The sequence below is a fragment of the Rhagoletis pomonella genome, unplaced genomic scaffold (genome assembly GCF_013731165.1).
Source record: "Rhagoletis pomonella isolate Grant_MI unplaced genomic scaffold, Rhpom_1.0 Rhpom_scaffold_00002, whole genome shotgun sequence".
Lineage (NCBI taxonomy): Eukaryota > Metazoa > Arthropoda > Insecta > Diptera > Tephritidae > Rhagoletis > Rhagoletis pomonella.
This window is the reverse complement of record NW_023458556.1, coordinates 23639231-23653316: the sequence shown is the minus strand read 5'-3', so window position 1 is coordinate 23653316 and position 14086 is coordinate 23639231. Positions and strand designations below refer to the sequence as shown.

The 14086-nt window shown below is 32.9% G+C and overlaps 1 protein-coding gene across 1 annotated transcript in view; it reads right to left on the bottom strand.

The window, feature by feature from the left end:
* Positions 1–2860: 2860 nt before the first annotated feature.
* LOC118734591 (TWiK family of potassium channels protein 7) overlaps positions 2861–14086 on the bottom strand; it is a 63525-nt gene continuing 52299 nt past the window's right edge. Inside the window, exons 2-8 of the mRNA XM_036464297.1 lie at positions 10545–10706; positions 8304–8427; positions 7288–7437; positions 6960–7151; positions 6712–6827; positions 6425–6517; positions 2861–3636 (exon numbers count right to left, since the gene is read on the bottom strand). Coding sequence (XP_036320190.1) covers positions 3478–3636; positions 6425–6517; positions 6712–6827; positions 6960–7151; positions 7288–7437; positions 8304–8427; positions 10545–10706 — 996 coding nt within the window. The 3' untranslated portion in view covers positions 2861–3477. The remainder of the gene's footprint in view (positions 3637–6424; positions 6518–6711; positions 6828–6959; positions 7152–7287; positions 7438–8303; positions 8428–10544; positions 10707–14086) is intronic.

The window sequence follows — 14086 nt, the reverse complement described above, 5'->3', positions numbered from 1 at the left end:
TTTTGAATTTGATGACAATTACGGCAAACGTCTTAAAGTCGTATGTATGCGATTATGTGCTAATATTTAATAGCGACTTCTGGCTCTGTTAAAGACAGCTCTTTTTTGTGTCACGACTTGCTTTCAAGCAACGCACAAATTAGTTGATGGCGGAGCTTAGGCTACATAGCACAAAAATTTTGGAATACTTTTAATAGAACGAAGTTTACAAAGAATGCGGTAGGAGGAGGTGGACCGTCGCAGTTTAAATACGTTCAAGAAGAATAATATAAACGCCAGGTCCATATTTTGTGAAGACCTCGAATGAGCCTCAGAAGTTGCGGGACTGAGAAAACACCCTTTTTAAAAGTCTTCAATCTATCAGTTTCCTGGAAAATCCAGGAAGAGCGCACAATGAAAGCAGTCTTGAAACATTAGGAAACTTTTCTGTCAGGCGAAAGTAGGCTGTCAGATCCTTTAAACTTCCGAACTTTGCGCGTGCGAACCTAGTCTCAGCTTCTATATAGAACTGCTTTCGGAATTTATATACGAATTACTGCATATGTAACTGAGTGGCATGAGCAAAAGTCTAACCCTGACATACGCACATATGTACATACATAAATATTTAGCCAAATCTTATAATTAAGTAATGAAATTACTTTCAAATAATAACTAAGGAATAATGTCTGAAGTATTTTATGACCCATGACCCCCTAGCGTTCTTATTTATTATGACTAGATGTACGAAAATGTCATTAAAATTTATTAATGTTTGTAACATTAAGACAAATGTCTTAAATCCACATATTAATCCAAATTTTGTCTACATCACTTCCAAATTAAAGCACCTCAAATTGATAAATAAAAAAGAGCGAGCGACTAATAAACACATCCACTCCAATAATGGTGTCTGGGCTCATTAATTCAACAACACCAGTCGCCCAGCCGCCCAGCCGCCACCCGCCACCCAGCCAGATATTGAATTACCTCCATGTGTATGTATGTACATATGTAGTGATGTTTATATTATTTTATGCTCAGACAACCACATAATGTGTAACATCCAAAACATTTATCAAATTTATATTCTCATTGAGGGCACTGCACAATCCTGCTACACTTTGTTTTTGCTGCCACACACACGTACTCGGCCATATGGATGTATGTTAATATTTCTTTTTGTTTTACATGTCAGTGGTATTTTTATATTTGTATCACGCAATTTTATGGCCAGAATGTGCTAAATGCCTGACGTTTATGTAAATGTTAAAATTGTGGATTGTTTGTGTATGGCGTGCAAGAGCAGAAAAAAAAAATCGACAGGAGTGAAAAATTGGGAGCACGAAAGGCCATTGTATGCATACATTTATTTTGGAACTGATTTATATCAGGATAATATGTTAATAAGTGAGAATATTTTAATATTACTAGTTTTGGTAGTCGAAGGTTTCGTTTTTCGTAAATTTAAGACACACTTATTAAATTATACAAACTATAGTTCTACCAATTGTTGTGAGTAGTTGTGAACTCCCTTTTTTTTGGGTGCTTAACCCTAAACGCGAAAAAACGCCTATCTTACCGTCGAGTTTCGAGCCATCTGTGTAAAGGACATCTACTACATAGATGTAAATACTATCGGGTGCAGTGTTAATGTCTTCTTTCCTCTCCTCCCTGCTTGGCATTCTTTTTTAAAATCGAAAGTACTAAATCTCTACTAAAATTTCAAATAGCAAAATAATGCTTACAAATCTCGTTAAGATTCATCTCAAACTTTATTAAAATTTTTCACACAATTCGCATAACACGCACTTTAAAATTCACAAGAAATAGCTAAAAAAAATAAAAAAAAAATAAAGCTGATGTGTTTGAAATGATTTTTACCGAATATAATGAGCTGGCCTAATACATTTGGCAAAACTTAAATGCATTTACAGAATTTTTAGAGTACTTTTAATATGGCTACAGCAAAAAATTATTCATTTTGTCTTTACCGAAATTTGAATTTCGAACAAAGTCATCCTGTAAAAATATTTTGTTACTTGTTTTCGACGATTTTTCATTAGACCAAAACAAAAAAAAATCTGTTTTTTGGTAAATTATTTTTTATTAAATATAACAAAGTTTTAAAAAATCTTTCTTCGTTCTAATTTAAGCTAAAATAAAAATAATATCGTCCATACATACTTATCATAACTACTCTCTTCTTTGGTTAGCCGCGGCGTATGAGTAACTTCTTTTTTTGGTTCTTTACGTGAGCGTTCTAAGCCGGACTTCGGAGCAAAGGTTTTTTTTCATCGCTCCGCTAACGTATTTTATTTCGCTCCGAGCTCCTATTCCCGCTCCCAATAAATTTTTTTATTATTATTTAATTACATATGAGCTCTAACCGCCAAAAAAACGTAAGCAGATTTTATTTTATTTTATTTTTTTGATGCAGAAATACATCTAGACCTCTTCTGCATTCAAAAAAAAAAAAAAATGAAGAACATTGCCAACTTAATTGAATAGAATGAAAATTTATTTAACACGGCTCTTTTCAGTGGCAAAAAATTTATAATTTAAGTAAATTCATTAACTAAAATTTTTTTTTAAATTTTTGTGTAAAAACGACAATAAAAATATTTCAAAATAAATCGTTACTAGGCCAGAAAATAACAAAAACAAAATATTGAATATTTTTTTTAACGAGCTAAGGGGAGCAAATTAATTTTTTTAACACTTTGCTCCAGCTCCGTTGCAGCTAAAATCCTTTGATCCTTTGCTCCGCTCCGCTTCGCAGTTCTGGTTCTAATTAAATAAGATGACCGTACAATTTTTTGAAATGCATATTACATTAGTTAACAAAAACTCTACAAGTAAAAAATACTTAAGTCGAAATAAATTTAATAAAATTAAATTGTAAACAAATATATCTGAAAAAAAGTTTACACTAAATCTTAAATACCTAATAACTAAATCTAGTTTATATTTATAATTATAGTTTATTTATATATATCTTATGGAAGCCTTACACTACTCCGCTAAACTTATTTATTTATGTAAGTAGATATGCTTACAATCGATTTTTAAGCGTTTGGCTTACTTATGCTACATTTGGTAGTTAATCGTACTAACCAATCAAATTGAACTGTTTTGTGTGCGTCCAACATGTCTGACATTTGATGTACGTTGCAACTTAGAGAAATTACACGCTTAATATATGTAATACATATACGACTTATAACTTATATGACAGCCTAAAAGTATGCTTTTAAATTACAGCGTGCTGATTACGACTACTTAAATGATATTGGCGAGTATGTTTTTTTTTTTAATTATTTCTATGAATTTGTGCGCATAAACTCGGCACTTTCCCACAGTCATGCATATAGAATAGCCTTCTTAAAGTATTGTAACTAATAACGAAAGAAATGACTAGCTCGAATACCTGTACAACTTTTATGCTAGTCTTAAAAATTTACATCAATTCTTATGAAAATAATTTCGATATTTAAGTTAGACCGATGTCTCGTAAATGACAATTTTCAAAACTTTTGGTTTATTTTCTTGCGCTTCCTTAACTTCCTTGAGTAATGCGTTGGTAATCGCTTCTAATGCGGCGATATCGGAGTTGGGATCCTTCTTCCCGCCAGTATTCCATTTGGGCATTGAAACCTTTTTTTGTTGTGAAAGAGAAAAAAATTGATGCTTTAGTAGGCTGTGAAATACAATATTAGAAATAAAAAAGAAGCACTAAACTAAATCTACCAAATACTAACTCGCGTAAGCACTAAAGTTTTGATGTGATTTGGTAAAATAAGCGAAGACTGAAGCAACGATTTTCAGATTTATTTTACATGCACTTACTCTCCAAAGGCAAACAATTTACTTTTCTAGCGCCGAAATTCGTGAAGCCGCATAAAATGGAATGAAAAACTTCTACCTACAACTTCTTCGTTTACTAATTGATGTACAAAGTTTATGAGGATGGTTTGGCATACCGATCTTTATCAGTTTATGAAGGAAAGAAATAATGTTTTATAAAGAAACGCAGGAGGCATTTTACCGGATGGCGCCAGTATCCTTACGGTCATTATGGCCAAAATATAAATAATTTATTTGACATGCTTCTAACTATACATGATTAATGAATTGAAAAAATAAGTTGATACTTTTAAATTATTTCTTTTGAATGTTCAAGCCACGAGCAACGTCCGCGGTATCTGCGATATCTAAACATTTTATGTAAATAAATAAAACCGAATACGACTTGAAGCAGACCTCTGTAGCAACAGCATCCGTACGCGTGCGTTTGACATTTTGCTCATATTTATTTATATTTTTTTGTCTTTATATTGTTGCTGCCATGATAAAAAAAATATTTGATAGTTTCACTAAAAGATTTTGGTCTTCATGTTTACCATCCGGCTTTTGCTGGCATTATGACATCTTCATCAAATTGAAGCTACCAGCTATAACAAATTAATTATTTTTTAACTGCCTTTTAAAAATGTTTAAATTTTGAGCCGACCTTCAGGTATTGGGATTGTCTGAAAAGACTAAGACCAATAAAAAATAATAGAAAATACCGCCCCGAAATACCACCATTTATATTTTATTCTTACTAATGTGGTAACGCAGCTGGTAATTTGTACAATTTTGGAAATTTCAAAAAATACCTGTATCCGCCAAAATACATTTAAGCCAAACTACCTTGTATTTTTTTACTATGGTTGTTGCCATTTCTACATATATTTAACTTTTCTGTCAAACGCACGCTTAAGCAGATCTACCTTTCGCTGAACAAAACCCATTTACTAGCTGTTAATCAACTCTTAATATATTTTGCCGATGATATGGAGCTCTAAATAAGCATGCCGAATTATTTACAAAATTTTTTGAACTAAAATATTTTCAAAAGCTTACGGGTAGTAATTTCTTTAATTTTACATCATCAACAGAACGCTGAAGAGTTTCAAAATAAATAAATAAATAAATAGAAATCCAAAATATTTTATTAGTAGAAAAAGCAACATTATGGTAAAGAGAAATTCTAAAAAATATATATTCCATTAATTAAAATTGCATGAATTAATGTCAGACACTTTATACTAAAAATTTTAATAAAAAAAGGAAGCATATTTATTTGATACCTTAAAGTTGTAAGACGTCTTCACAAAGAGCTAAATTTATTTTATTTTCCTTACATTTAAACACATTGCCTTGTTTGCTAGAGCTAATCATCCCTGCGAGCGATTGGAAGAGAACTTTAAGGCAACAGATGGTAGCTTATTTAAAAAAAAAAAACATAAACATACCTATCGGTTTTCTATAATCGCAACAATTGTGCGGGAAAATTTTTACTTTTAGAAGTATCGAAAACCAACAAAGCAAATTTAGAAAGTTGATTTTGCTGATTTCTCTAATATGATGTTTTGGAGAAGATAATACATAGGAGCAGCGGAATTGAACCGCTTAGTTATAATTTTTTTTTTAAAGAGCTTAAAGTTTGGATCTGTAGCGAACTTTCAGTGTGCTTATTACCTTGTTTATACCTACAAAAAAAAAAGCAAGAAAAGTTTGGACACCTTTGGTGTTTTTTCGACTCTATCAAAGAAGTCCTGTTCTGGAACCTTTTTCCAAATAATTTTTTGTTTTGAGATAACATGCTTCTTAGTGAGCATATTTTGCCTGGTGCATATTTCCACCCAGTAGGACCTAGGTTTTATCGCTAGTCCGTCCCTCAGCAATTATATCAAACCTCTGAGTGTATTTCTGCTCTGAAAAAGCTTCTCATAATAAACTATCTGCCTCTCGGTATTTTACTTAAGGTACTCACTTCTTTGTTTACAGAAAAAAAGTTTTGCACAGGTATGAAAGTTTAGACACAATTTTTTTCATATAATGGGTAGTTGTCGAGTTATGGGCTTCTAAAGTAAAGTAAAAAGGATTTTTTTTAAGTTTTTTATACTGAAATTGAAAAGAATTTCAAAAAAATATGGAACTTCGCGTCGTGCATAGAAAATTCTCGCACTTTTTAAAAACAAAATCAAACAAAATTTTTTTTTGTATACAACATCGGAAGTAAACAAACAAACAAAACCAAATTTATAAACTTCGCAAACTTTTATTTTATTTGTTTTATAATATAGCCATAGACATTATAATACCCTAGAAATTTTAGAGTGGCACAAAAATTACCCAAAGGTCTCATATTGGTTTTACAAATTTGCAATATGCGAATAATCTTTTCCCTTTTCCCAACCAACAAGCTATTTTATTTGCTTTGCATATTTTACACGGCTGTTGAAAAGCACATATTAAAATTTATTGAAAATATTGTAATTTCACAAACGATTTTAGCTATTAAACTTTTTTTTTGAGAAAGTAATAAAACTATTTACACTATTAGAAGTTTCGAACCCACGCACACACGCACACACGTGCTCACATACATACATACCGTCAACACTTTTTGCAATGCCATGTAGTCCAATCCATAGCCAGCAGTTTCGCCCAGTCGCCGTAAAGTCTCGGCCATCGGTCCGGAAAGTTCCTATAAACAAAAACGAAAACGAGTCAAATAAAAAAAAAAAAACAAAGCGCACACATAAACAAAAACAATAGCAAAGCCAAACAAAGACGAAAAATTGATGAAAAAGTTTTGTAATTGATTTAGCGCACCGCGCGTAGAGAATTTATTGCTCGACAGCTAATAATGTCCGCTGCACAGCATGCAACGGCACTTACTTGCAGCTTCGCCCAACTGGTGGCATATTGCCGGCGCACCAACTCGATAATGGTGGAAGTCAACGCCAGACCGATGAGAATGTACAAAGTGCAGAGTAGCATGTAATTTGGTTTTTCTGCAAAAAAAAAATGAAAGAAAAAAAAAACAAGCGAAAAGAAAATGAAAATAATGGAAAGTGTTTAAAATTGTTGCATTTGGTGACAAATTTCAATACTAAATAAAAGACAATTGTTGGCTCTACACATACTCGGCACCAGATCACCAAAACCGATGGTTGTCATTGTGATGAAGCAAAAATAGAAACCATCAAAGAACGTCCAGTCATCTTCCCACAGCAGCAGCAGCCAGGCGCCCGCAGCCAAATAGACGCCCAAAAAGCAAACCGCCAAAATGGCATAAAACCACGTTTTGCCGATGAAATTCGTAAAGTTCGGTACTTCTATAAAAGCGGAAGAGAAATAAAAATGAAAAACTATGTAGAGCATAAATCGAGTAGGAGCAGTGATGCATACTTGAGAGGTATGCGCTCGACGTGAAAATAGGAAAATATTTGTAGTCTAAATATGTACACTTACTCGGCATATATTTGCCCAACACTGAGACGGCTGTCGCAAAGAGGCGACCCCAATCGGCGATGACGGTGAGCGTAAATGGAATGCCGATTAGAGCGAAGCAGATGCAGAAAACACGTCCGCCCGTCGTTACGGGTACTATGTTGCCATAACCTAAAAAAAAAGCCATTTACATGCGCCAATGGCAGCAAGAAGGAGCGCATATCCCATAGCGCAGCATGAAGTGGTTGAAAAGGATGCGCATGGAGTGGAATGAAGGCATGAAAAAGGATGGAAAGTAAAAGTTTTTGTTAAACAACAAAATTTTCACTGTTTTTAGTAGCAAAAAAAAAAAACAAGACATACATACATATGTAGTATGTGCATAAGCTCGTTGTTGTTTATTTATTCGCGTTTTTGTTTACTTTGAAGCTGCATTACGTACGTACATTAGGATGCATCACGCTTCATATGAAAAAAAATTGGTACTGTTTTTCCAAAGCAATTGTACAATTTATTATATCTTAAGACTGCGGTAAAAATATCTGCGAAAATAAATAGATTTTCGTGAACTGGACTGTTTTAAAAACGCCTTGGGAATTGGGTTTTTTTTAATAAAATGCATTTTTTTCCAAAACTCACATCAGATGATGGCAAAGTTTAAGCTTAAGAGCTTAAAAATGTTCAAAAGTTGTATGAATGAAATCAAAATAATAAGATTTTAGAAGGCATTTTTAAATTATTCCAGCTCACGTAAATCTAAATATTTTAGGGGAAGTCTTAAATAAAAAATTAAAATATTTTTTTTAATTCCGGTGAAAAAACCGCAACCTCTTTTTGGTGAGGCACCGTAACGTATATTCATAAATTTCGGTACACTAAAATATTTACTATGTATACATACATATGTACATATATTACTCCCACATGAATTTGCTTTCATAATAACTATGGCAACGGAGTACTGGTGCTCTTGCATCTACCTACATATGTATGTATATATGTATGTGTTTAAGTGAATCTGTTGCTCTGGTTCTTACCTATTGTAGTTAACACAGTCGATGAGAAGAACACAGCTTGTAAAATGCTCCAGCGCTCATAAGGCTCTGGAAAGTCTTTATCGGCCTCAATGAGAAGACCACCCTCAGCGGCTTCCTGTACAGCCTGTGGATAATAATGAGATGAAAGTGTTAGTAGATACGTATGTATGTAGGTGAGTGCATACACACATATGCACATATTTATTTATAAATGTATGTAAATGTGTGCTTTCATATGATAATTATTATATGAGGATAAGTGCTAATATATGTTATTGGATAGCAAGCGGCGCACAGTAAGAGATTTTGCCAATCTTAGATGTCAAAATCCAATGTTAGCCAAAGTTCAACTTCAAATTTAGCATGATTTTTAAGAAGACTAGTTGGAGACAATTTTTTCCGGAGTAAAACCAAAAAATTTGTATGAAATATATTGGGCAAGTTCGAAGGAAATATCATGGCGATTTTGAAAATAAATTAAAAGGTATAGGTTAATAGGACATTTTTTATACCGAAATGGCCGCCAAAGTAAAACAAGGGTCTACAATTCTTGAAAATTTGACTTTTACAGCCCAGATTTCGCTAAAAACTAAAAAACCACCCAAAAAGTATTTTTTTCTAAGAAGCTGATTAAATTAGCTAAAAAAACTCCATAGGTAGTTTTACATTAGGGGTTTCCGTTTAGGCGCGAGAATTTTTTTTATAACCACAGCCGATTATCTTCTTAACTCTATAACTCCCCAAGGTTGCATTTTAGATCCCACTTCCCATACAAATTTTTGTTGTCTAGACTTCCCCTATCACCTCCCAAAAGAAAAGCACTTATCACTGGAACACCCTGTATACACTGAGTCTCTTTTGGAATACTTCGAATTTAGCCCCTTTTTACACTATTTGGAACAGCTTCTCTATAACCATGTTGCCATATATCACTTAAGTTAAAAAAAAATTGCTTTTGGTCAAAAAATGAGCAAGATTTTATTTTTTAAGTCAGTTCTATGAGTATTCATCCTGTATGCTTTGTCATAACCGAACTATGCCGAACTTGTAAGTCATAGACTATGAAAGTTTGAAGATTTTTGAAATTTGTCTTACCTTTTAGCTGAAATAAAGTAGAAGTTACGCTTAACTCTATTGATGCCTGGAGCGCCGAAAGAGGGTCTCTTCAAGGGAAAGATGTACTTGAGAACTTGCGCCACAACGTAGGATTTGTCACGTTAAAGAGTACTTTCGTTATACATATGTCATGTACTTATTGGGTATGCAGGTATGCCCGGATTACACAAACCTCGAAGTGTGAAGAACTGTTGGTTTTATAAAGGTTTTATAAGTCTATACTCTTAGACTGTGCTCTTAAAAGGATCTTATAAGGCTCTCCTTCTCAATTGTGTATTCTTTATAGGGGAAGGTAGATGGGCTATACACCCGGTAACGCTAGTGTTCGAGAAAGTCACATTCAACTTAACTTAACCTAAACGATGGTGAATGCCTGCCGCGAAGTATTTTACCCGTAGAACAAAATAAGCTTTCCATAATCTTTAGTTTCTACACTTTAAAATATTTAATAGGTATGGTGAATGCACTCGCCTCAACAAGGTAAATGACCGGGATGAGCACTACACAAAAAAAAAAAACAAAAAAAAAAAAAAAAAAAGGGGTAAATTTTTTTCCACTGTTAAATTTGAATTTTTTAAATTTATTTTATAATAAAAAAAAAAAAAAAAAATTTGAAGTTATTATTTAATTTCTCAGAAACTATCAGGCCTATTGAAGGGTGTTGTATATACGGTTTGTGCCTTTCATCTAACGTATTACGATTGTTTAATTGGTTCGTAAGATATACGTGATTAAGTGGAACCACTCTTTTTTTAAGCTGGATAACGGTAAATTGCAAATATCTCGAAAATATATCCATAATAAAAAAATTAATTCGATATTCGGAATCACCGAGCAATTCTACATAGGAATTGGATAGTGGCGTCTGGAGAACAAAAACAAAACCAAAATTTGTGATCCAGTGTAATTTCCCCCAGAACTTTTTTTTTCCTTTCCAAGCACCTTAGAACTATTACTCAGAACAGCTTTTTTTGTGCTTTTGCGGCATTCCGTATGCCAACTTCACAGACATCCAGCTAACGCACTGATACTTTTTAGAATCAATTAATTTTTCAAACCTTTTAGTTTTTGATAAGCTTAAGTGTGTACCATTAAATTAAGGTTTATAATCAAAATTCCACTTACCACCTCATAATTTGCTAATTCTTTCGCTATTAGTACATCTAAATTTAAAACATCTGTATTATTTAATATGGTAGTGATGAATTTTTCACGGTGTGTCTTCACAACACCCTTCAAGTACTGCAAGCGTTCCAATTCCGCCGGACGTTCTAGCTGACGGAAGACCTGAAAATGTGAAAAAGAAAACAAAAAAATATTACACTTCAGTGCTTATACAAAAAGAAAATTAAATAAAAATGAAAGTTGTAAATTCTAAATATTTTCTTACATTTAATTACTTTTGTATGCACATAAAATAAAATAGTAAAAACAAAAATATGTAAATATGTACAAACGCAAAGCTATTCTTAAGGCATCATCGTTCGTTCATATACTCATACTTCATCCTATGGCATTTACCTTGCGGTCTGTTGTTTATCTTTATTTGCTTACAGACAGCTTGTTTATCCAAAGTAGACAGCTGATTACTGCAAGGCAGGCGGTTAACGCTTTTGCATAGCAAAGAGAAGAGTCTATTTTGTATCTGAATGGTTTCGCGCGAATTTGATGGATTACTCGGCTGTTGTAAGAAAATCAAAATCTACGCCACTTTGGTCAACATCAAGGCATGAGTGACGTGTTCTTTGTGCGCTAAATTTTCTGCATGAAGTTATGAAATTATTTACACGTTCACACATACAAAATGACGCATCAAATATTTGTCTTTTAAATTATTTAATGCACTTTCTGCTCAAGTGAACAATTATGCGCTTTAGAAAGTGTACTAAAGAACTTAACTCATATTTCTTAGAAAAATAAACGATTCCATTGAGGCTGTGGATCGGTATTGAGAAAGCTAAAATAATACAAAGTTTGAACCTCATAATGCCTTTAGATTGAGTTGGGGCACGAATATGTAGGGAGACTACTTTCACTCGGGGGCATGGTCAATTGTGTGTGCCCTCTGCGAGTGCGCCTGGAGGAGGCACATCACAGCCTTAATACAGTGTTTTCATAAGGTAGCTACATATAAATATCTCCTGAGTCACTTCGTTTCCCGGATGAATATGAAGAGGTGCAAGAGTCCCTGCTTGGCTATCTCTGCACGGCCAGAGAAAAAGCGTGGCCTGGCACAGGAAGTCGCAACTAGATTTCTTCTCGTCTTCATCTTGGTAGTTTTCTCAAAGAGAACTCTATCGTATACGCGAACGTCGGAGTTTGGTTCAACAATGCGATACCCTTTAGTTCAGTTTCAGAAGGTCGAGTCCGGTTTATAGGTAGGCCGTTTGTGACGGTATATTTGTCAATTTTACTCACATGAATAGAATTATAAATTCTATTACATTTTAAGACTTTCGTCGATTTTTTTTTTGGAAAATATAGAGATTCTTATGAAAATGCAATCGCTATTCGGAATTGGTGTAAAACTGTAGCTCTTTCCCCGTTGTGTAAAAACATCAAGGCGCAAATCGGTCTAGCTCACGTAAATCTCAAAATTCTACCGAAATATTTTGGCGGAACTCTTAAAATATAATAAATTGTATAATGCCGATGGAAAAATAAATCCGCGATATTTTTGTATTGAGAGTATATATGTTTTTATGTTACATATTTGTGTGTTTGATGATTTGTGTTAATAGGTTTGTACACGTTTCAGGCAGTAATTTTGCACATAATTCTCATTATTTTACGACATTACAATTCAATTTTTTACTTTTTGACTGAAAACGATTATTATGATGTTAAATACGAAATGTAGAACAGACTCATTACCTCAAAGTCAGTCCTGCGGTACAACTATAAAATAAAAAAAATATATGTTATGCTTGAAGTTGGCGGATATTTGTTTACCCTAGCATACTAGTATACTACACTTAACATAATGCTTGATATATTTACATACTATATATTTTAAAGTAAAGTCCAAGTTGAATAAAAAAAAAACATAAACTTTTCGGAACATATTATAAATGTTTACAAATATAAAAAAATTTCAAAATGTGTGAAGCAAAACCGTAGGATTTCGACGCCAATATGAATTCAACGCTTTGACGATCGATGGATTTGTATAGCTGCATTTGCATCTAATCATAAAGAGGAAAATGTGTGAATGAGATATGGATGCCAGTGTGTATGTTTTCGCAGAGAGGTACAATATACTTTTTATAACTTTTTGTATCTTCACTTTTTAACATAGAATATTCGATAACGTTAATTAAAATTTTATTGCCAACAAATCCTCTACCAACTACATACACGTGTTCTCACGCCTGCAGCTACATATTTGATATGTATGTATGTATTTATGTTCACAACTGCCCAAGTACCTAAATTCAATAGAAATCATAGTTCTTCCAAATGTTTATTCAATTAATTTGTTAATTGAATGTAAAAACCAAAATTCATTAACATCGAACTCATTACTTTTGCTCTTGGTTTATTTTAAATAATTGCGTACATACAAAAAATTCACTAAAATTTTATGATCTTACTGATTTAGAAGCAAGCTACTTCAAAATCAAAGATGAAATGAAAATAAACAACAAGTCATTATCGAATTAATTTCTTATTAAAAGGCAAACTTTACGAACAAAACGAGCATCTTTTCGCAAATTTTGCGGCCAGCTAATCATCAATTTGGATTGAACTGTGTGGTGTGTATGTGGAGCGTACGCGCTTTTGAAATATTCAAGCAATTTTTAATAAAGGGCTGTTCGAACGCTGTAGGCCATGATGCCAGCGGGTGGCATATCCGCTATCAACTCGAATTCATGATATTCATGATATATTCTAGAAATGTGATAATAAGGTAATAATCATATTTTTGACATTTTGATAAACCAACCTAACTCGAGTTAGGCCATTTTCTATTTTAAGCAATATTTCAATGGCTTCCCACACAATATTTCATTGCCTTTTTGATCGACTTCAAAAAAGGAGAAGATTATCAATTTGTCGGAATAATTTTTTATGTATGTTGCCGCATAACTTTGCACCACGTCAATCGATTTGGTAACGTGAACCTTTGGATCATGAAGAAATTAACGGTACTTATAAATTTTTATATGAGAAGTGAAGTCGGTTGTGTTTTTTGATAAAAAAATTACTTGTTAATGAAAGCTTTATAAAACTAAAAAAATGTTTGAATAAAAACTTTTACTTTTTCTTTAAAAGTCAAACCTTTCAAAGCCGCTTAAGATGTTTTACCAAAATGCCACAGATATGAAAATATTTTTTCAATGAAAAATTTCTTTCATTTTACCAAACATACCTCTTTCTATGGCTAAAGCGTTGCCCTCGCGTTGGTGCTGAAATCTTCAGATTTTTCTTTCTTTTTTATATTTATTATCATTTATGATATGTTCTGATACATTTTCGGTACTTTGTTTATTTCATTTAATTTGGACTACACTTTAAATTGTACATGCAAGATACTAGTATGCGAAAGTATAATTTTGACCACCAATTTCAGGCATCTAAGATATTTTACAAATTTTTGCTGTATTTCTATGAAGTATCTAAAATTTAGGCTGTTCTATAACCGCTTTAACACAAAAATTTAAAAA